We start from the raw sequence: 23,560 nt of genomic DNA on the forward strand, positions 1-23,560 counted from the left end.
CAGCGGCCGGGAAGCGCTCCCGGCCCGAGCGCCCCGCAGCGCCCCCAACGGCAGGCGTGGCAACGGCGGGAGAAGGACCCCATGCCCGGTGTTCCCTCAGGCAGGAGCCGTGCCCGGCGTTCCCTCAGGCAGGAGCCCGTGCCCGGTGTTCCCTCAGGCAGGAGCCGTGCCCGGTGTTCCCTCAGCCGCAGCCCGTGCCCGGTGTTCCCTCAGGCAGGAGCCCGTGCCCGGTGTTCCCTCAGCCGCAGCCCGTGCCCGGTGTTCCCTCAGCCGCAGCCCGTGCCCGGTGTTCCCTCAGCCAGGAGCCGTGCCCGGTGTTCCCTCAGCCGCAGCCCGTGCCCGGTGTTCCCTCAGCCGCAGCCCGTGCCCGGCGTTCCCTCAGCCAGGAGCCCGTGCCCGGTGTTCCCTCAGCCGGGGCCCGTGCCCGGCGTTCCCTCAGCCAGGAGCCGTGCCCGGCGTTCCCTCAGCCAGGAGCCGTGCCCGGTGTTCCCTCAGCCGCAGCCCGTGCCCGGTGTTCCCTCAGCCGCAGCCCGTGCCCGGTGTTCCCTCAGCCAGGAGCCGTGCCCGGCGTTCCCTCAGCCAGGAGCCGTGCCCGGTGTTCCCTCAGCCGCAGCCCGTGCCCGGCGTTCCCTCAGCCGCAGCCCGTGCCCGGTGTTCCCTCAGCCGCAGCCCGTGCCCGGCGTTCCCTCAGCCAGGAGCCGTGCCCGGTGTTCCCTCAGCCGCAGCCCGTGCCCGGTGTTCCCTCAGCCGCAGCCCGTGCCCGGCGTTCCCTCAGCCAGGAGCCGTGCCCGGTGTTCCCTCAGCCGCAGCCCGTGCCCGGCGTTCCCTCAGCCAGGAGCCGTGCCCGGTGTTCCCTCAGCCGCAGCCCGTGCCCGGTGTTCCCTCAGCCAGGAGCCGTGCCCGCTCAGGACCGCGATTCCTGCCGGGGTCCCGCACAGCCCCGCCGGGCAGCCGCTCCGACTGCCGCAGCAGAAAGCTCCGGCCGGTGGGCCCGGGGGTTCCGCGGTGCCCCGACCATCGCACCCCTGCTCGAAGCGCAAAACTACGAGCGGTTCATTCCCCCCAGGCTCGTTCGGAGCCGCCCAGCAGCTGCAAAAAGTAGAAGCGCTTTATTTTTAGAGGTAGAATCCGAGATTTGAAGGATGAAATCAAGTTTGAGTAAATTGAAGGAATTGACATGCAGCATCTCTTAGTTCAGGTAATCCTTTTGCCATAAATAGATATGTCTATTGTGATTATTTTTCCATTTTCTGTCTCGCACATTTAAGATAGTGGAGTTTAACTAATAAAATAAGCTTTTCTATTACTTTTCAATTCCCGTTATAATAAAATTCAGTGTGAGTTAAACTAGAAGTAAAAATGGCTACATGGTGAGATGTATCATTTTCTTCTCCACGGGAGTGTGAAGTTTAGGAATCTGAATAAACTAAGGTTACATAATTGCTTAAATAAACACCTGGGTAAGGTATAAAAGATAAAATCTAATATCTTATTCCACCAAGTCATTTAGAAGAATGTAATAGTAAACTCTCTTAAAGTTGTGCCAAATTAAATCTGAAAAAACACAGTATTTCTTGAGTTTGTAATTTTTTCCCTTCTGTTATTATTTCTGTTCCTATCATCACTCTTAGTTTATATTTACTGTCATTGCCAGTAGCATCATCTATGTAGTCTTCCTCAGCCTCAGCAGCTGGTGTCTTCCTTGAGAATCCAACCCAGTGCAGTAGGAGCACTGTGTGGAATACAGATGCTCTAAGACTGCAGCAATTTAATATTTAATGTGTGCACTCAAAAAGTGAACGGTGTAAGCCAGAGAGGATGATCACTGTTTCCCCCTGAGCTGCTGGAGTCAGCTCCATCACATCCCTACTTCTTTGTGCCATGGCAGCAAATCCTGCTGGAGTCAGCTCCATCCCTTCCCTCCTGCCTTGTGCCATGGCTCAGCTTGGAGTTTGGATGTGTGAGTTCAGGGGGATGTGTGCAGGCTTCTTTCGCTGGGTGCAGAGATCACCACCACCTTGGCTGTCACCTTTCCTGCCTGCATAGGTGGCGTTTAACCCAAACCACTCAAGAGTGAGCAGCTTCTCCTGTGTGGCCTGGACAGGCTGGAGTGACATGACAGGCTGAGCTGCACCACAGACACAGCATTTCCAGACAGTCCAGCTCGGAACAGCTGTAGGAAATGTTTCCAAAGCTGCAGAGAGAATCTGCATTATCATTCTGTGGTGTTTTCAGAGAGGTCACAGCAGAAGGTGACTCCTTTCCCCTTGCCAGCAAGGAAGGATGAAGGAAGACCCTGCTGTGCTGAGCTCCCCAGAATTTCCCTGAGCAGGGTCTGAGGAAGGATCAGGCCAAATGTGTCAGGATGTGATATCTGCATTCTTGTTTCCTACCCTACAGCTCTGAGTTAAAATTCAGCAGTGTGTGCAGAACAGCCCTTTCACTGTGGTCTGTCCATTTGAAGGGTGCAGGACTCTTGACAGAATTTCTGGGAACATTCAGTCAGGATTGAATATATCCAACAAAAAGAGCCAAATTCCCCTCCTTGCTTGTGCTTTTCTGCAGGCAGGGGTGAGGTGTTGATCAGGCCAGAGGGGAAGTTAATTTGCTTATACTACTCAGCAAACAAGGAAAATTTTTAAATTGGTAGTATTGATTATCAAGTTAAATAATTTCTTACAAAAGAAATTAAAAACCAGCAGTGACTGTAGATTTTTGCATGTGTTGGTTGAAATGTTTAGCTGTGTGTTTGTTCAGGACTCAGCAAGATGGACCTCCTGGGCTGTGACTTGGGGTGCCCGTTTACTGCTGCAATACAAACACTGCTGCAAGGGATGTATTGTGGAGGTACATAGAGCTGGACATTGGGTACTCACTGTAAAGGGGATTGCTGAGGAAGGTGTTTCCATGTCCAGCTTTCCCTAGGAAGGGAATTCATGTATGTGTAGTTATTGCTAACATATAATTCTGCTCGGTGCAACCTCATCTGTAACTTGACATTGCTTTTGGTGGAAGAATTTGTGAGAATCTACAATGAGCAAGTGATAACAAATTCAATTAAATTATTACATTTCTAATGTGCACATTAACAGGGCATGAAGAAACTTCGATTGTGGTTCAAATTTCATCCCATCTTCTTAATTGTATGTGCAGTAACACCACACCTTGACATTTGCAAAGTGGCATCAGATCACCCCGAGTTCGAAATGTGATTCCCAGCCCATGATTATGTAAAATTAAACTGCTGCATAAGTACATTGGGAATTTACAGGACAACCCCTGTATCAAGGGACAAACTATTAACAACTTTACGAGTGCTTTCCAATTTGTTTTTAAAAATACATAGAAGTAAGAAATAGTACTGTGTAGACATATGTTTTGGTTTGTTGAGCCTATTTCTGGATACTATTTTGAGCACTTCCATCAGCTGTGTAGTAGCAGACTTCACAAAAAGGTGTACTATAAATCACTCTGGGTGTTAAAGCTGACAGCTTTAAATAAATACAGCTGACAGCTCAAATAGCTGTTCCATTGACAGTATGTGGTCTAAATGTGTTAACAAATGCGTAGACTCAGCAGTTTGGGATTAGTTTAGCAAATAAATTACAAAATAATGCTGTGATCCAGCAAAAAGTACAATGCCTGTGTATCCCTGGTCTGCACGCTTTGTTAACACTGCAACAGGCCCATGGAGCTGTGTGGGAAAACACAACAGTGCAGCTGGAGCTGGGCTCCTGCTGAGACAGCCTTCACATCCCCCAGACTTCTTAGTGTGATGGCAGGGAATGTGAGCAGCACTGGGGGTGTCGTGGTGAGTAATGGTTTAATAATGGAGGCGTTTGCTTTGCAGGACCAGAGATTTCATAAAGGAAGGTTGTAACTTCACACTAGCTTGGGTTATGATTAAGAATACAAAGTTACTGAGTAGCAATTATGGAAAAACTGCTTTCATGCAAAACTTGATATATTGAAATGTTTTTGTTTGTTTAATGTTACTAGCTTGCATCTGAAGAAAAGCTGGGAAGAGAAAATGAGGAAGGAGCTAGGCAGTTAAAATGTCAACTCTGAAGATGGATTGTATTAATAAGTTAATTATTTCCATTCTGAGCACTGCAAAAAAAAAGATAATTACATTAAGAATGATGTCACAGTTTGATACATTTAAGGCATAGCATTTTTCTACTTAGAGGTTGAATAAAGCTACTGGGGTTTTTTATATCTTAATACTAACTGTTCACAAACAGGGTACACTGGCACAAGGTATTAGGGGTTACTTAATGTGAACACGAAATAACACTCTTGAGACCTGTATTTTAAGGGAATCATAAGTATTCTGGTGTTTTCTAAAAATGTATCTTTGTAGTAGTTGTGTCTAGTGAATAATTGTATGCAATGTACAACTGGCAATTCTGAAAACCAGTTGCAACTTCTATTGCAATCTGTAAGCATGATTGCCAGTGATGGCTGATTTCTGACTGCTGCCTTTCATGTCAAATTGTGGATGCAGTAGATTGATTATTATTTCCATCTTATTCATTAAATATATACTTACAGTGAGCACCCATATCCATATGTTAAATGGGAGTAAAAAATGGTCAGTATATTTAGTTTTTCTTTCCTTGTCAGTTAATAAAACCCTGCCCAGGAGCTTTCTCAATTAAAGGGGCCTGCCTGAAGCAGTGGGAATTCTACATATCATGTCTCTAGTAGCTCTACCAGTGGTGTTTTGTTTTAGGCTAGGGAGCAGACAAGTATCTTTGTCAGTGAATAAATTCAGTTTGAGTTACCACTATCACATATTTTATAAGAGCATTCAAAAGTATGATTTAATGTTCAAGGATCCCGGGCAAGTGATAAGATGTTTTAATTTTAAATGTTTCTTCTTACTATTCAACAAGTATTCCCTTACTTGAATCTGCTGGGGTAGGTGCTATACTACTGGGTTTTTAAGGTACTTTTTTCCTGGTGGAAAGAATTCTTTAACTGCAATACTTTGGATGTTTGAAAGATCTCTGAATATCTTGAGTAGGGCAAGTGTATTTTTCTGTTTGGTGACCTGCTCCAGCATACTGTTGCATCTTGGTGGAGAATAACAGAATTTGTACTTTGCCTCTGGGCTTCTTTGTCGAGGTCCACAGTGCAAAGGATGAGACACTGAAAGGAGCTAGAATTCAGAGTGCAACAGCACCTGGAAAATTCTTTATTTTACAGCCATTTGCCTGCCTGATGTAACATGATTAGTCAAGGTCAGGACACTTAATTGTCAGTGAAATGGAGAGCAGTTTGTTTGTTACTTACATGTGAACTACTCCAAGACCCTTCTGTCATCAGAGTGGTTTCATTGCCAAGGACACACTTTATTTCTTGTGACTGTCCTGTGACATCCATCTTATGTTCTGAGAATGGCCATGGTCAGTTCATGGGTCAGACCCTCAGCCTGTGTAAATCTGAATAGCTCTGTTTAAATCACTGATACTCTAGAGATTTATATTCTAGAGCATATTTCATAATGTTAAGAAGTAGTATCAAAATCCAGTGTTCATTTTTTATCAGTTTTTATTATTTTTGTACAATAAAAGGAAAATTGTGATGACCATATTAAATGTACTGAGTCTACAAGCTCACAAACAACTTGTATGTCAAATTAATCTGCTTTAAAACTTCTTGAAATGATAAAAAATTCTGTTTTCAATTGTCAACTCTTAATAATTGTGGATCAATATGTACATTTTTTTTAAAGGCAATGGATATTTCTTGTCTGGCTTGCCATTGCTTGGCTCCCAAAAGAGTAGGTAGCTGCAGAGAGCACAGAGGAAGAATCAGGGAGGAATCATTATGGAGTTTGTTTTGGGTTAAGGCGTCTAGGCTGTCTCGGAGGATGGCACTGCATGAACTTTTCTTCACAATGAGTATAGGAGAATTGCAATTTATTGAACTGCTTTTGCTTTGGTGATGAGAATGTTTTAATCAACAGAAATTTCTGAAGCACTGTTTTGTTAGTTTTGCAACACACAGGCTGGGAGAGAGCAAAGGCCCAGCTTATGGAAGCATTAACTGGATGGACTCTGTGGCTCTGGTGCTCTGAAAGATACCTGGTCCTTCTCACAAATCCATTCAGATTCAATAGTCTCTTGCCCAGGAAGAGCTGGGTTATCTCATAAACAGTTCCACTCTGGGTTTGGTGGTTTTGTGCACAATTGCCAGAATTCATAGAGACTTTTGATAAGGAAGAAATGCAGTTAATTTTGAATGTAGTAATTTGCAGCAAAGGAAGAAATGCATTGAAACTGCAGTGACTGAACCGTTCACTTCACTTAAAGGCTTCTGTTGTGTTGTGATACCTCTGCAAGCTGCATGTGTGTGACCTGCAACTTGCTAATGTTTAGAAAGCAAGTGAAGGTATAAATACTCCATCAGAGCATCTGAATAGCTCCTTTTCTAATGAGCCAATGAATTGTTTGCTCATAAAAAGGCATTTCTTCAGCATTCCCAGAGACGATGCATTTGTAAGGGGCATTTTTAATACATCAGTCCAGCCCACCAGGGAGAGTTGGAGCTTTCTCAACATGCATTTGTACAAATTCTTCCTCCACACTTCCAGTCCTCCCTATTAAGAAAATACCACCAAGAAGATATCTTGCTTCCCCTCTGCTTCTTTAAAACCTCATGGTTATCTGAAACCTCAAGTCCTCATAGGCTTTCCTTTGAATTCTCTCTGCAGGAAAGCACGTGGGTTTTGCTTTCCTCATCTATTAGTTGGCTGGTGTAGAAGAGTGGTTTAAAACTGCAACAACCTCATGCAGAAGCCACTTAAGCAAAAATATATTACTGCTTTTCACCTGGAAGTCAGTGAGAGATTTTACCCTCACCTATCTCACAACTGTATCTGAGCTTCTAGTGTTCTGAGTGTTCTGAGAACTTAAGCTTAATCCAGAAGGGCTATTGTAAACAGAACTCCCACTCATTTCAAAAGATTGTTCCATATATGAAGATCTGATAAGTTTAAGATCTTGGAGGGATTCACACTTTTGGTTTAAGAATTCTCATGTTTCAATATAGGAGTCAAAAAAAATAGACAAAGGCTACAGTATATGATTCATTTTTATTGGATATTTTTAAGGGAAGTGCCTGCTAAAATAGAGGTTAAAACATGGTAAATAGTCCACACAATGAAAAAAATCAGTAATCAGTGTTTCATTATGTTGCTAAGGCAGTGAAAAAATAACAGACACTGTCAAGATAAATAAGGGACTCCTGATTTTCAAGGTTTGGGAGTGTCTCCTGCAGATTCATCCCAATTCTATCGGGTTTGGTTGTTTTGAACCTCTAAGCCTGCACCATTTCCTGGAATTCTGTGGAAGATAAGAGAATATTTACATGAAAGAAATATTAATATGAAAGGATTAGGAATAAAGGATTAGTGGCTTATCAAGAGATTTAGAATAGGAATGAACAGAAAAAAGTTATCTAACTAATGACGATGACTAGGGAAGAAACCTGTGGACGAGAGGCATCGCCTAAACATTCTCTTCTAAACAACACGTGGAAAGGCAGTGTGTTTTGCTGACTTACAGGGAATAATTAAATATTCAGGGTAGTTTTGGCCTTCTCTCTGCATAATACTGATCTTAGGCAAAAATAATGGAATGGCTTATATGGAATTTAAGTAAGAAGTAGTTAAGAGCTCAAGTAAAAAAAATGAAAAGTGAGTCTATGTGTTATATTAACTGTTTGTAATGCTTCAGACATTGAGAAGTGTTAATTTAGAGCACAGTCTAAAGCTAAAATCACTGTGCAGTTCCATGTGGTATGATCCTGGGGTGTTGAGTTATGCAATATGATACTGTTATTTTAAAGATCTTTTAAATGTTTGGCTTCCATGAATTAGAGTATCTGATTAGTCCCATACCTGAGTGACTGTATTAATGTACAGATTGCTTAATAAATCATGTGTGTTTATTCTGGCATAGTTCCTAAGGAACTGGATTTAATTCCTTCCAAAGAAAGAAACAGAAGAGTTCTGTCCTGCTAGTGCAGTGAGCTGGGGAATCTGCATGCTGGCACATTCCCTGCGTGCTATTCCCTAAGCCCCTTTCATGCTCGTCTGGGCAGCTCACTGCTCTCATGGGGCAAGTTAGCTGCAGGCCTTTTGTGTGTGTGCTTTGTCTCCAAAACAGGGCACAGAAATATGGAATTAGGAGATCAGAAGGTTTCTGCACTGTGCAGCTATTAAATCAGTGTTTCCACATGGTGAGTGCAGTATGTGGCTTCCTTAAACAGCTGCTCCTTCCTGCCTGGATCTTAACCTGCTGCTGAAGATAAAGAACAGCCATCCCTGCACAGTTCCTGTTGTGGGATCTTGTACTGGGGTTGTGACACTTGATCATTCTGTTATCCTTGTCATGCAAAGCAAATATGGAGCCACAGGCTGCATATTGAGAATGATTTCAGTGCCCTGTGGAATTTCTGTGGGGCAGTAGCTGCTGGAAACGAGCTGATGTATGAGCTGTTTGTTCTCCTGTGTACAGCTGGTTCTTTTGTCCTTGACTTTACATTTGTGTATTCCAAGTGATGCCAGTACTGCCTTACATTAGAGTAAGTGGGAGGAGAAATAAGGGGCAGTTCCTTTCAGGACAACTTGAAATATAGGAGTGAGTGGCAACAGGAAAGTTCCTTAGGGTTTTTTACTTGCTCAGGCAAAAGGAGTTGCAGAGATGAACCTGTAAGATCAGGGACCATTTCCACCCTTAAACAGGTTTCAGTAAAATCACTGGGGGTACATTAATGTACCATCAACATAAAAGAGAATCCCACATCATTCCAAACATCCTGAGGTGCCTCATTCTGTACTTAAAGTAGTCAATACCTTCAGCCCCGATTTTACCATCCCCGTCATGATCTGCAGCTGCCAAGAAGGTCTTGGTTTCTGAGGCAGTTAACACTCTGGCTCCACACTCAAACCTCTGAAGGAAATACCTTGGGAGGAAACAACTTGGATTTAGATTTTCACACAACTTGGATTTTAGATTTTCAGCAACCGTAGTATTTTTATGGTTGTTCTACAATCAAACAGATAACTATCTCTAAATAATTTACCACAATTGCCAAGTCCTTAAAACACTGATTTGTTTGGCAAGCTAAATCTTATTTTTATGTATTTCTGCTTTATAAGTGCAACTCTGATTGAATTGATTCTGTCCACTATGAAAATCCAGCCCCAGGGTGCTCTTTTGTTCTATACTGAGCATAAAAGGCAGGTATTACTAATTTGCTTTTCTCTGTAAGAATTATCTATTTAAATATATCTTTCACAATCTACTGAAGGTTTTATCAACTTTTAGCATAAATTGTATTCACATTTACTGAAAGTTCTGGAATGGAAAAAGTGCTTATTTTTTTAATATTCTCCAAGTAGTTAACAAAATCCTTACTTGAGCTCATCTTCCTCAATAAAGCCACTTTGATCATTGTCGAGAATCCGGAAGATCTCCTTGAGCTGGCTGCTACTCTTTTTAGACATCCCACTGATCTGAAAGAATTTTTTGGGACTAAAGGAATCTGGAGCTGAAAATAAATTAATAAAGAAATTAACCCCAGACCACTGCATTCAATGTTCCTAAATGGTCTGAGGATAATACTTTGTTACAATTTAATTGTTCTAAACATGATCAGTAGGTGAAGCCTGTCAAAGAATGAATGAATTTGCAATACTGCTCCATACCCTACTAAACATCCAACAAAATCGTGTGGGAATAAGCTCCAAATTGACAATATAAACCAGTTATGAACAAACATACTGTGACAGCTGAGTAAAGAGATTACAGAAATCTGTTTAAAGTATGCACTTGTTCAGTATTCCTTTGGGACTGAGTTAAACTTGCCCCTGGCTACACAAAATAAGAGACTTTGAGATTTTTAATTGTTTTCTCACCTTGGCAGTCCCGCAGAGCAGCAGCGATGTCAGAAGGGCTTAGAATGTCTGTAAGGCTCATTTTAAACCTGTGCAAAATAGAATGTTGCAAACAGAGTTTTGAAATGCAAATGCATCTTACAAGAAATTGGGGTTTTCTGTGTTTTGAAGATTACTGTAAGGTCAACAAGAGTAGATGAATCTCATTGATCAAAGTGACATCTCTGGTATTCCTTAACAAATTGCAAGATTTAGTACATTACTTCCTTAAAAATAGCAGTTCAGAAATAATGGTTGCTAATGAGATGGATTACATTATCCATGTTGTGAGTTTATTATCAATATTTTATCATTTACCTGCAACCTATATAAATACAGCACATATTTAAACTCTATGTAACCATCATCTAATAAATAGTCTTACTGGAATGCATAGAATCTGGCAATGCAAGTAACAATATATGCAGATGGAAAACAAAAGGTAAGAAAGTTTACTTCTATTATCTCCCCCAACAGCTCTGAAGAATAAAAAGAAACTGATACTTATCTATGTAAAGCCCATCCATATGTAAGTCCAGCAATTAAAATAAAAACCTTAGAACAATGGTTGTTGTACTTACTACTGGTGCAGCTCTACACAGTAATTTTATTTAATTAATCTCAAGTCAGATGCTCACCTTTAGAGTTTTCTCAGCTAGGTAAAGGAAAAATAGCTGAGGAGATACCAGGCAAAACAGTAATGTTGGCTTTGGCTTGCCACTCTGTCTTATAAAGGATTCAAAAGGTGACAATGACCACTACTTAGGTTACACTTCCATGGATCAAATGTTTGAATTGAGACTTGGCTCAAATTTCTTCCTTAACTAATTAAACTTTTCCTTCTATTTATATCCTAAGATAATATGGACAAAAAGAAGTTTTTTTTTTAAAAATAAACCCACTAGTGCTTAATTAAGTACAACTCTGCCATCAAAACAGCCTTTCAGCTCCAAGTATGTTAACAGGTAACCTCTGCAATCTTTGGAAGATGACTCCAGCAGTCAAATCCTTGTGAAAAGAAATGAATTTGTTTGTTCCCTGGGTCTGTTGATCCTTTGGAATGTATGAAGGAGGTTGGAGATGACAGATCAGAGGTGCCAATGTGTCATTCTGACAAAGATAACTTGTCACTAGGGTAGAGGAAAGCATTTTCTAATTTGGATGATCTTTCTGCAGTAAGCTTCATTTTGTATTTCCTGACCATTTTCTGAATTACAGAAACAGAAACCAGTGTCTTCAGTGACAGAAAACTGTGAGCTAGGTAAAACTGAATAAACTGATCTTGTCATCAGTATTCCTTGGAAAATTATATATAATCAGTTGGCCTACTTAATAATCCATTTTGAATATTTTGAATTACATTAAATCAATAATAGGCTTACTAGTTGTAGCAAGTTCTATAGGTGTAGGAATCAGACTCTGTTAGTGTGGAAATAGTTGTATATACATTTTATAACACACACAATTAATAACAAAATTTTAATTGTAGGTATAAATAAATGAGAGTTTATTATATATTTCAGGAGTATTACTTTTGGAGCAAAAAACCTTAAGAAAATTCATAACAGCAGATGGGAGGTTTTCCTTCTCAGACAAAAATCTGTTTCTATCTTTAAGGGAGCTTATATGGGCAAAATCTAGGATGGAGACCAGTAAAACTCATGTATTTTATTGTGTAGTAGTTAATTGTGGTATCTAACTGATGTTCTCTTAATCCATGAACATTGTTTTATTTTTAAACAAATGGAAATAGCATGGTATGCCAAAGAGGTAATATTTTTATAGTAACAATGGTTACAAATTATACTGTGGAGCAGAGTAATAAATATATCTAAGCCTTGATGTAAGTTAATGGATTACAGTGGGTTTACTCCTGCTTGGTTTAATGACAGTGAGAAAAGTGTAAATCATAGCAAATGTTCCATAGCACTGTTTGAATTTGGATAGAGAAATGCAAGGTATAAGTAACACAAAAAGCAGACATAATTTAATGATACTTTTAACTTTCTTGCTACCTATTTTGTATGGGAAGGAACATGGCATAAGTCACAAATATTCAGACTTACCTTTGGTCCCAAATACCAGCTGTCCAGGAACAAACAGGCACTTGTTCAATTGCTTCCAGTAGGAAACTGGTTATAGTGTCCTGGAAGAACACTTTACTGGTTAACCTACAAATCCTGGGCTGTTGTAAGCTAGTGTTTTGTGATTAAAACAAATTAAACAGTGCTGATTTGTACAAGCTGAAGGGCTGCTCACAGATCTTTTGGTGTTCTTTCCATTTATCTTCTTCATTCAGTGCTATATATTCATGTTGCCTTCTGCCTGAGATTTCCATGGTATTATGATCTGTCAGGCAGTGGCTGTAGGGATGAAGTTCATTCTGTGTTTTCTCCAGAATCATCCTGAAATAACCTTAATTCTCTTAGGTACCTTTTTACACCCTGATGTTTTTTCTCCTTTATGATCATCTCAAGTTAATATGAATTTGAGCAGAAGAGTTCTTTTTTTACTGCCAAGATGTTTCTAGAGAAAAAGGGGTTTTTTTCAGCCCTCTGTGACAGTGCCATAGATGTCCCTTTGCAGGAAACTTCCTTTGTTTCTGCTGGCTCCCACACAGTACTCATGGAATTGCTCTCTTTGTCTAAGTGTTTGACTTGCCATACAACACTAATTATTGACAATTAATGAGAAGAGGGAATTGAAATGGAGGAAAATGACAAGATCAAGGTGAGCATATAACTCTCAAGCTCAAAATATATCTGCAACTAATTCGGGCATTGTTTTAAAATATAAGCACCAAATGTTCAAAGAATGACATCTGGTTACCTCATGCACTCTGGCATAGCACAGAGTGCTGAGCTGGTTTTATGTGTATTCAACAGTTGTAGAATAGCCAGAATTGGTATTATATTCAAATATTATCTCAAATAGAAGTGAGATAATTGCAATGATTGCTTTTGAAGAGATCTTTTAATGTTTGAAATTCAATGCTAACAACAAAAGTGATGCCTAATCCTGGCTGAAAGATGGTCTACAAAAGCCTAAAAGAGCTGAATTTCAGAATCAAGTTGATGTCACTGTACATTGATACAGGTGGGAATCTAGGGTTACTGGGTTTTATTTATTTATTAATGACACTTCATCTGAAGTACAGGTTTCCCTCCACTACAATTAGAATGTAATAATCAGGGGTTAGTATATTAAGGGATATTTTAATGAGATAATCTATTTTACATCTAAATTATCTGCCTGTTTTCCTTCTTTCTTGGTTATGTGTTAACTTCGGTGGTTGTAATTACTTTATGCATTTAAAAACTAGAGATCTATGAAAGTGTTCTTTTTTTAAAGGTGCTATGTAAACAATATAACACTATAATGAAAATCCCTAATAATTCAACCAGAACAACAGCTGCTAAGTAATGGGCAGTTAACAATAGTTCAAAATCTGACACAGAATCTTAGTATTGCACAATTTCCAGGAATGTTTAGCACTCATTCCTATGAAATTCAAGAAAAAACATTAATTTTTGTTTGGTTGTTTTGGAGATTTTTTTTTTGTTCTATGAGAGACATCTAAAAGTTCTATTGGGTTGATCATCTGAATATTTATGTACTTGCATACCTAGTGTTGTTTTCACCTGAGGTGTCTTTATTAAATAATATTAAAGCCTTTTTTTTCAGACTTCCAAAATTAAACTTGAAGGTGTTATTCTGAGAAATACAGAATATTCACATTGATAAGTTCTTGCTAAGGTTCTAGGTTCTTTAGGAATCTAAACATCTGAAGCAATTGTCTTCAAATCAAGTGTTATTTACTTCTCTAAGTATCAGAGGAAAGCTGTGTCTTGGTAAAACATTGGCAGGTTGTAGACTAGCCTCGTACCCTTTGTGTTCTGGTTTGCATAAAGTACAGAGTTGATTAGCAGTGGCAATCAACCAAAGCCATGGCAGATGCAGAAGAAACATCAGCAGTTGTCTCAGGTGAGATCAGAGGAGAGGTGTTAACCTGAGACCAGCTACAACAGTGTAAAGAGATGCTGCAGCAGCTATTCTCAAACCCACACAACTCCATCTTTCAGCCCTGGTTGTGTCAGGGCCAATGGTATCATGATCCTGGATAACAGATTCTGCCTTTGTAATGAGTTTGGAAGTAACTAAAATAGATACTCAGTAACCTCTGTGGTTGATAGTAGTGTTGATGTGTCAGTGGTGACAGCAGAGAATCTTTGTGTGTTCACAGCTATAATCATTGAAAAGGACCTTGACAGCAAAATGAATTATATCCTGCCACTTCAAGTTGTCTCTTAGGGCAAATGCTTTAATCATATAGAAATAAGGAAATAATTACAGCATTTAATTTGAATTGTTGCTTGGGCTATAGTATTTTGCCGTTTTTAACAGAGAAATTCTGGCACATGCTGTAGTATTTGACTTTTTTGCTACAATGAAAGAGGAAAGCCAGGCCCCAGTGACAAAGCTTCCTTTCCCTGCAGCAGGTAGAGGATATTATCCAGAGCACTGAGCAGAGATCTGGCCTAGAGAACCCAAGATACAAGATAGATTCTGCAGCACTGTGAGTCTGGAGATAAAGGAAAACAGGTACTTCTCTCATGTTGGGGGAAATACCACGTGAGCTTTCCTTGGTTCAAATTATGTTCTTATCAATCTGTGGGAGTGAATTTGATTTCTGTTTGAAAACGGCAGCAGAATAGACTAACATAGCTGAGTAATAGTGCCACTAATTCATAGAGTCTGGTCTGATAAACATATTTTTTCACTTAAAAAGCTATCCTGCAAGATCTCTGACCGCACTTGATTTGTGTTTGTCTTTAAAAGCTCTTGGAAGTTCTTCTGAGACTCAGTAATGCAATTTTCTGTCTCTGACCCTAAACGTAATTGTCTAACATGTTTCTGTCTGCTGTCAGTATTATAGACAGTGTCAGATGGAGCGATCTTTAAAAATCTACGTTGTTCAGGGTTTCTTCCTATTTTAGTAATAACTGTGCCCTAATGTTGGAAGCTGTGAAATAATCTGGATGCTGCCTTTTGAGCCATGTGAAAGATAAGTACAGTTCTACTCTACTGTTACCAAAGGCTCTTTGCACATTTCACTGTGCCCCACGGTGTAAGGAACCATGGTAAAATAAACCAAATAGCACTGAGGTGCTTCCAACTTCTTCTGTATTCACTGCCTGTTCTCATTGATTTCAGTGGGATTTTTGCCATTAATTTCATCAGTAGGAGGATGTGTAAGCCTTAGTGAGGTTTGAAGTAAAATTACCCTGTCATTAGAGTTAACTTTATTGTAATAATCATCAAAAGTTTCTTGTTTAGCAGAAATGGGCTAAAGAAAGGAGATTCAGACAAACTTTTAAAACACATGCACTAAGCACGTGACAAAATTCTATTGACAAGAGGCAATCCCATATTTACTGTCTCAGACCTCCAAATGTCTGATTCCAGCAGAATGTTGTTCACTGTAAGGGAGCTGTTTGGGACTGTCTGTTTGTGATCAGGCAGCAGATATCCAGCTGAGGCATAATTTGAAGAGCTTTCTTAAATCCCATGGTAAGTAGTTATGGAAATTTCACAGTACCTGACAGCCCATGTGAGTGAGAGGCAGAGAGGAAAAGAAATTGAGTGAGTGTATTCTTGTGCAAAGAAAACAGCATTTTTCTCCTCTGATCTGCTTAGTGGTAGCACTGGAAGAAGGAAATGTCTAAAAACCTCTCTAGTCACAAGCTCTTAACTTTCTGGAGTGATCACTGAAGCTGATACCAGACTTAACTTGTCATGAATTTTTTACTGTTCTTAATGGAATGGTAAGTGGTGAAATTGCCTTAGATTTGTAGGCCTAGCAGGCTAATCAGGGTGGAAGTAAGTGTGGTTAAATAAAGGAGCTGCCTGCTATCTCAGAAGTTATCTGAGCTGTCTGTGCCTTTCTCTCTTATTTAGCCATTAATGTTGGTACAATGCTTGAAAATGTCTGGGTGACCCATATTGCACAGTGAAAACATAAAACATAATATCAGCTGAGAAACAAAGCATTTTCTGACAATAATGAGAGCTTTTAACCCTGCAGTCAGGCTGCAGTTATTAATTCTAAAAAATTCCCTTTTTTAATTGCTCTTCTGAGATGGCATTGAAATAATGAATGTCAATTTGCTTGATGGATAACTCTTTTCATTCTTATAGAAAATTCTACAATATTAGGACCTGATTGATTCATTAGAGTTAATGGAAATATATTTTTGGCTAATGTATAGAGCATGAACACATTATTGAATTCATTAAAGTCTTGTAGATTGCTTTAACTTTGTGTAATATGATTTCCCCAACATTGTATTGATATTTGCTTCCTTCTCCATAATGTCTCATCATAAGTATGTTGTGCATCAGAACCATAATAACATCAACAGGCAATTCTGAAAGTAAAATTTTTGATCTGCAAATATTGAAGCATCTTCTTAAATAGCTCCAACAAATACAGTATGAGACACTCATACCAGTTTTTGCAAGATTATTGTTCAAGAAAAGACTTTTCAGCAGCTCCAAATTTTTTTCAAAGACTATATAGGAGCAACTGCAGTGTTGGAAGTATAAGATTTGGGATGGTTAAAGCCATCTAGATTTTTTAAAAAGCTGTTTGGCTGTGTGTTTATTTTGGTCACATATCTAAGACCAAACCCTGATTACACTGTGGTGTTTCATTACGTACTATTAGCAATGAGTTCATTTTTGTAGCCCAGTTTGATTGCTCTGTGTGTTTATATTATGACAAAATTGTGCTGACATCATCACACCCACGCTTTTCAACCAGAACCCTGACCTAGTGCACAAAATGAGCTTCAATTAGTGAGAAACTAGTCAGAATTTTGCATTCTCCCCATTCCTTATGTCTGTCTTGCTATTTCAATCTGTGTGTAAGGAAAAAAAGATTAATTTCGTAGCAATTTTTTATGTCGCTCTTCATTTTATTATACTTTCCCCACAAACATTGATGCCTTTTACAACCCTGTGAGATGTGGGCATTGCGTTATTCTCAGTGCTGAGAAGAAAAGCAGCAGAATGCTGATTATTTAGGCAACATTCCCCCATTTGCCCTTATGGAGCACTAGGGACTGGTGTTATTGAACTGCTTTTTGCAGAAGTGGCAAGTGGGACACGAGGAGTGTTCTGGAATTCATTCGAGCACACAGAATACTGTTTTAGCTTCTCAGCAGTGGAACAATAGTGCCATCGGGTGGGCATGAAGGTGAGGGATTCCTTGGGGAATTTTGAATGTATTGCTATTTCAGAAATCTAAATTAATCCTGGATCCAGTTGATATTAAATTGATGACTTAATTTAGTTTAATTTAATTTAAACTTTAATTAGTACAAGGTTCTGCAATATACTTAGTCTCTGAAACACAATCACTTGCATAAAGAGTGACAGAAAAACATATGGAATACTAAAACACCTCTTGATTAAATACCACTGCTACTGGTCACCATAAACAGGTTTTACACCTGGACATTTTATTAATTCTGGGTTTTTTTACAATGTATGCTAGCTATTTATGCACATATTGAAAATTCAATGGCCCACAGAGATGCTTTCAATTTCTCCTCTTAATATTTATGTTTATATCTTTAATGCCCTAAATTCTGGTGTGAAGAGTGGATTCCAGTTCAGTCCCTCAGTGGCATAGACCTTCTGCTTAAAACACCTGGCAGCGTGGTTTAAGTAGTGCTTGTACCACTTCAGATGTTTTCCAGCAATATGAAACCACTTGCCAACAATTGTTCATGACCTTTCAGGGTACAAAATGTGTAAATAATGGTAGGTTTGCAATAGGCAAGATTGTTTATGGCACATATATCTTGGTCTTTTTCTTGACTGCTGACTATGATTTGACCAGTGCTTGAAACTCTGAAAAAGAAGAAAAAAGAGCAATAAAATGGGACCTCTGTTTGCAATCATACAGTCAAAAATTTCTCTCCTAATTTTTAGAGTTAAAATGGGAAACTAAGGCTACTTCCTCTGATAATCATTCCTTAAAGGCAGCACATTGTGTAACATCACAATAGATACTTAAGGCAAGGGAAGTGTTGCATTTAAGTGTCACATTGTATCACAGCTCACTAGAAAAAAGCAGTGAAATTATAGACTGAATTTAGGTTCCATTCCTGAAAAAATGTCCGTAGATGAGAAAAGGGACTGACCACTTTAGCTAGGGGCAGAATAGAGACCTGTTTCTATGTTAGATCCTCTCTATAATACAGCAGATCTGAGCACCTCAGCAGCAGATCCATAACATCCAGGGCAACATGGAGCAGGTCAGGTGCCTAGAGCTGCCTTTAGGAAGTCTCAAAGGCAGGTATTATCATTTTAATAAGGGCAGTCTTACCATCCACTCCAATTTTACCATCTCCATCACTGTCTCCTGCTGCCAGGAATGCCTTGGTCTCAGCATCAGTCAAAGCTCTGGCACTGGCTGAGAAATTCTTCAGGAAAAGTCTGGTGAAGGTGAGAGAACAAATGAGAGAGGCATAGTACTGAAAGTATTCAGGGTTTGGATTGGTAATAGCTACAAAATTTCAAGCATGATTCAGTTCTTGAGAACTACTTCAATGGTAAACTCTAACTTCATTGAGAGTGAGGGTAAGGAATTAAGAAGATGCTGCTTCACAGCCTAAAAAAATCCTTGATGACATCTTGGTTTCATTGAATTAAAAAGGCAAAATTAACACTATAGTGGCAGAATTCATCTTCCCTCCCTTTTTATTTTCCTTCTTTCTCCTAAGATGCATTGTCTCAGCAAGAATTTCTCTAACCTTACTTGTAACTTCAAAATCAGATGAATGTGATCTGGAAGGTAGAATTCATGTGACAGGAAAAAAGATGAGAGAAAAATGGTATTTGAATTCAGTCTGGTAAAAAAATCTTACAATAATAAAAAGCAGCTATAGCAGAACTGCTATTTTTATCTTCACAGTCTGTCAGTTATTGCTGCATTGGTGAAACAAATACTTTCAGTGCTGTCAGAGAGTTTCCCCATTGTGATCCAGCCTTGCCTTTGTTGTTTGACTTGCAGCTCCTCCAGCACCAGCACTCACACACAGGTGCACAAACACACAATTGTCTCCCATCCAAAGGGAAAGGAGGAAAGGGAATATTTCTGACCTTATCATGCATTTTTAGATGTTAAACCAGTTTTTCCATGATTACCCTGTTGGCAACATTTTATTTACTTACTTCAGTTCCTCTTCCTCAATGAAGCCACTCCTGTCCTGGTCAAGAATTCCAAAGACTTTGGCAACTTGGTCTTTGGACTTGGAGTTGAGACCCACTTTGACAAAAAAGGTTTTGTAATCAAATGAATCAGCAGCTGAAATAGGCAGATGGAAACAAGGAGAGATGAAGAAAAGTAGTCAAAAATCTGGAACAAAAAAAATCAGCTTTTGATCAAAAAGCAGCAAACTGTTCTGCAGTACAGTGAGGGTAATTACAAATCCCAAGTAACAGTCTTTGAATTTCTTGAGTTTATATCAGATAAATGGGATTTTTCCATCAATGGTGTCTCACAACTAGGAAGGTAATGGAATAATGACTGTGGTCTTCAGTATGCAAGAACATACCCTTGTAAATAGATACTTCACTGAAAGACATAGTTATAGAACTTGATAAATATTGTGCTTGTATTGAAATCAGCAGTAGTTTTATTATTATTCTCTGAAAAAACAGGATTTCTGATGCAGGATTCAGCCTTTGGATTTTTTCATCCTTAAAATTGCTGCAGTGCACAAATGATGGTGGGTACCCATAGCTTGGTTGACCAAAATTAAAACTTGCATCTGTTCATTACCTTGAGTCCTTTTTCTGTTTTTAGTAAAAGAGATTTTTCTGTTTCCATTGGAATTGGGACTTTGGGGTAGCAAGGACAAAGGAATTTGATAGATAAACTGCAAAGCCAAATTTAAAACATAAATATTACCTTGACAGCTCTGTAGACCAGCAGCAATTTCAGCTTCTGTCAGGATACTGGAAAGAGCCGTGTCAAGAATACTGCAAAATGAAAAATACTGTTGGGTAGAGTTGCCACTGCTCTTGCTTTCTCATCTGCGGAGGTGGCCCCGAGGTGAGCCCAGGTCCCAGGGCAGAGCAGGCGAGCTGCCCTGCAGGAGCCAGCTGCTCCATCCTTTAGTTCAGATACACATCATGCATCTGAGTCACTGACATTTCCAGTTAAGTCTTCAGGTGTGCAAGCTCAGGGCAAAGCCAAATGTATTTATAGAACTGCCCAGCATTTGGACATCTTTGGTTATTTCCATGCATTTTTTTCTGTGAATTATTGTGATGTCTTCTAAAGTTCCAGAGGAAAGATTGAACTTGCCTGGCCACTTAGTTTTCCCCAAGCCAAGAACAGAAAATATTGTCAGGTAAAAGATCAGCAGAGTCCTCTTGACTTAATTATTTTCCAAATGACATAGAGAAGGACTTATATAGGCCTTAGTTAAGTCCTCTTGACCTTTTACAGAAGTCCTGGAGGCACGTGCTGGCTCAGATACCCCAGGGGATAAGTTGTGGCTGACAAGACCTGCTAGCTAATCAGATTTATATTTATATCCCAAAGGAATGTGCATGGTGTTTTAGACAATATGTAAGGTTTAGTGCCATATGAAGTAAATCCTCTCAGCTTGAACATATGTTAGTGAAATTAATTTTTTTAATGTATAAATTAAAAAATAATTGTTTAATGATAACTAGAAATTGAAAGCTTCAAAGTAGACTTTGACTTTTAAGGGCCCAATCCTGATATGAATTACCCATGAAACACTAGTCCTGCAGTCGCCCTAGTATTCTTCAAAACATACTAATGCTGATTCATTTGTAATAGATATTTCTGATATACAAGTACAAGCTCAAAGACAAAACTTCTTCAGCCCAAATTGCTTTTTATAAGTTGTTATATAAGCTTTGGTTAGCTATAAAAGTCTAATCTTCACAGCATTTGCTCAGCAGTAATTAATTGCATGGTGCACACTTTAAAATCATCCTAGTAAATGTGTCCATTTACAAAATGAAGGTTGTCAGTTGCTCAGCAGGAGTATGGATCAGTTATGGCCAGGAGGGAAACAGAGCAGTGAAATCAGTGATATTTGGTTCTTCCTTGTTGCACTGAAAAGACAAACTTCTGTAAGGTCTCAAACAGCAGTTAAGCTCAAACTGCAGCTTTTCTCTTACTGGCTTTTAATAGGAAGCCCCAGTCAGTTATCTAATGAAATTTATTGGAACTTAATGGCCTTGAGAATAGTTGAAATTGGCCAGTGGTGTAAAAAGCCATTGGGAGAACATTTCACACTGACACATACATAAACGTGGCTGGAGTATTGCTTAGGTTTAAATAACATTCAAGTGATAAGAACATTTAAAATAAAGCCTATCCTCTAATCACTACAGCATAAAGCTGCTGTCTTTCAAAAATTAGGTACATGAAAAGAAATACAAAACCTCATCTATCTCAGCTCACCTTGATTTCTTCCAGAGAAGAATTTTTAAGAGAAACACTGACTATGTTATTCTAAACTGTCATGCTGTGTGGTAAATTGAAAATTATGAAGACTAAGTTTTCTGGATGATATAAGAGCTACTGAACAAGTTACTTTTAAAGGCATTTTATCTCAAGCAGGTGGAAATATAAATTAAATTATTCAGTTTTTCCATTGGGGAGCTAGCTGTGCTTTTGGGTTGGGTACCTAGGAAATAATCAAGAGTATGGCCTGTGATCAGAGAAAATCTGATAATTATATGGGAATTATTGAGCATTCAAGAAGTAAACCTTTTGAGGAGCCCACACCAAGATTACAAAGCATTTATAGTGAAGAGTTTAGGAGTATTTCTGTGGCGAACCACCACTTGCCCGAAGGTGGCACCAAAGACAGGCAAGTCCAGCCGTGACAGCTCTGCGGAACTACGGGTGAGGGAAAACAGAGGGCCAGGATGGGAACAGGATAACAGGAGGGTGTTCATCAGAGAGGGAGAGAGGAAGAAACAGGTATTTAAAAGAAAAAAGTCCAGTCTAGAAAATCACTTGAAAGAACAGGAATATAAACAAACTAGACTGACAAATCTGAGATAATTCCTGAGGACTTTCCTTTTATGATGATTTAGAAGAACAGGTTACTTCATCTGCCTAACAGCACCAGGGTTTACTGTACTTATTTTTATGTTGGTTAAATTTTACAGTCCATTATGGAGATCATTGCAAATATAAAATCCATTTGTTCTGGAAGCCTGGGAGTTAAAGCAGGAGGTCAGTGTTCAGAAAATACAGCTGATCAATACGTCACTGTGATGGAACTGATGTGATTCCCTTTGAGTCAAGTATTTGCATATTCTACTTGGACAAAAGCTCCCCTTTGAATTTAGGGTCAATAATACCTTTGTAACTGCAGGGAAAGGCATTATCCAAGGGTACCTTATTTTTCTATTGTAACTGGAGTGGTGATCTGTTTTTCTCTTCTGAAGCTTGATATATAAGACTGATTTTCTTCTTTGCATGAGGGTAGGACATGCTGACAAACAAATCAGAAATTCTGGAGCAGCCATATCTCAGCTGCTGATGTGCTCTATAGATCTTTGGTGCAGAAAGTGCACCAGAAAGCCCAGACCAATATAACGGTATCTTTCTGTGCTCACAATCAAAACTAATGTGGAAATTAGGTTTCATAAAATGTGAACACTCTGGGTCATGCTCCCCAGTATCCTCTTATTATAATGTTTTAAAATATGTGAAAAATTGAGCATGAAAATGTTAGTTACGTGTCTGTTCAAGGATTTAATCAAGATGTGTCTATTTCAGTAACCCATTCCAGGAAATTAATCCAGCCTTGGCCCCCTCTGCCCACACTGTTTGTGTGAAGAGTTCCAGGCACCTCGGATGATGCTGCATCAAAGATTTTCCACATGGGCTGGCTGCTAACTCAAAAAAGAAACTGTACCAGTCTATGTGTGCAATGAATGTTCCCTTGCCCTTTCTGTGCTCTCTACTTGTTAGAAGATGACTGAGATTTCAAGCAGTTGGAGAGCTGAAATTGAATCTCAGGTTTACAAATGGCTTTTGGATTGGGATTTCCAAAGGAACATGAAATTAGGGGGCAGCCAGCTTCCACTAAATACCAGGAGGTTTTATCTAATGCACGGTTCTGCTCCTCTTTCAGGGCAACCCAAAATTTTGGTTTGAGAGAGACGGTGAATTCAGTGGCTAGAGCACTAGGGTGGGTTTGGGATCGTGACCCTGGCCCTCTGTATCCTTTTTCTAGGAGTTCATGTAGGACTATAGATTTCTTTGTGTTTTGTTCCTGCTTAAAGGGATCGTAGTACATCTTTATTTCATTAGAAGTATAGAGAGGGTTATTGATTTTACTGCTCCCACAAGGTGATCAAGGGACTGAAGTGTCTGAGAACACAGTCCTAGTGGAGCTCAGATCTACCACTCACAATTTGGGTTGCTCTTTAATTCTCTTAAGTAAAGGTAAAATACACAAACCACTGCTCCTTTATGCTGGAAACTATGAAGCGGTTTTATACTATTATAGTGAGTAGGATGGTCTTACTCTGGAC

At 39.5% G+C, this 23,560-nt stretch overlaps 3 protein-coding genes across 3 annotated transcripts; 1 reads left to right on the forward strand and 2 right to left on the reverse strand.

The window, feature by feature from the left end:
* The first annotated feature begins 81 nt into the window (after window positions 1-81).
* Window positions 82-1,119, forward strand: LOC128796334 (uncharacterized). Its single transcript, XM_053957872.1, has one exon. It carries the CDS (start codon window positions 82-84, stop codon window positions 1,117-1,119), a length of 1,038 nt encoding a protein of 345 aa, XP_053813847.1.
* A 6,207-nt stretch (window positions 1,120-7,326) lies between these two features.
* LOC128796309 (parvalbumin, thymic CPV3) lies at window positions 7,327-10,600 on the reverse strand. The gene is made up of 5 exons (XM_053957835.1): window positions 10,588-10,600; window positions 9,932-9,999; window positions 9,432-9,564; window positions 8,867-8,976; window positions 7,327-7,352 (listed from the first exon to the last, which is right to left on the reverse strand). The coding sequence occupies exons 2-5, from the start codon at window positions 9,990-9,992 to the stop codon at window positions 7,327-7,329; spliced, it is 330 nt and encodes a 109-aa protein (XP_053813810.1). The 5' UTR covers window positions 9,993-9,999; window positions 10,588-10,600.
* A 7,180-nt stretch (window positions 10,601-17,780) lies between these two features.
* On the reverse strand, window positions 17,781-23,322 carry LOC128796336 (uncharacterized). The gene is made up of 6 exons (XM_053957873.1): window positions 23,117-23,322; window positions 21,804-21,908; window positions 19,932-20,047; window positions 19,193-19,325; window positions 18,345-18,454; window positions 17,781-17,866 (listed from the first exon to the last, which is right to left on the reverse strand). Exons 1-6 carry the CDS (start codon window positions 23,320-23,322, stop codon window positions 17,841-17,843), a joined length of 696 nt encoding a protein of 231 aa, XP_053813848.1. The 3' UTR covers window positions 17,781-17,840.
* Window positions 23,323-23,560: the final 238 nt, after the last annotated feature.

This window comes from Vidua chalybeata, chromosome 16 (assembly GCF_026979565.1).
Source record: "Vidua chalybeata isolate OUT-0048 chromosome 16, bVidCha1 merged haplotype, whole genome shotgun sequence".
Lineage (NCBI taxonomy): Eukaryota > Metazoa > Chordata > Aves > Passeriformes > Viduidae > Vidua > Vidua chalybeata.

Coding starts and splice junctions, on each gene's coding strand:
- LOC128796334 (XM_053957872.1), top strand. CDS start 82: ATGCCCGGTGTTCCCTCAGGCAGGAGCCGTGCCCGGCGTTCCCTCAGG.
- LOC128796309 (XM_053957835.1), bottom strand. CDS start 9,992: ATGAGCCTTACAGACATTCTAAGCCCTTCTGACATCGCTGCTGCTCTG. Junction 8,977..9,431: donor ATTGAGGAAGATGAGCTCAA/GTAAGGATTTTG, acceptor TTTCCTCCCAAG/GTATTTCCTTCAGAGGTTTG. Junction 7,353..8,866: donor TGGTAAAATCGGGGCTGAAG/GTATTGACTACT, acceptor TATCTTCCACAG/AATTCCAGGAAATGGTGCAG.
- LOC128796336 (XM_053957873.1), bottom strand. CDS start 23,322: ATGTACTACGATCCCTTTAAGCAGGAACAAAACACAAAGAAATCTATA. Junction 21,909..23,116: donor GCATTAGATAAAACCTCCTG/GTATTTAGTGGA, acceptor CCTCACCCGTAG/TTCCGCAGAGCTGTCACGGC. Junction 17,867..18,344: donor TGGTAAAATTGGAGTGGATG/GTAAGACTGCCC, acceptor CTTCTTTTTCAG/AGTTTCAAGCACTGGTCAAA.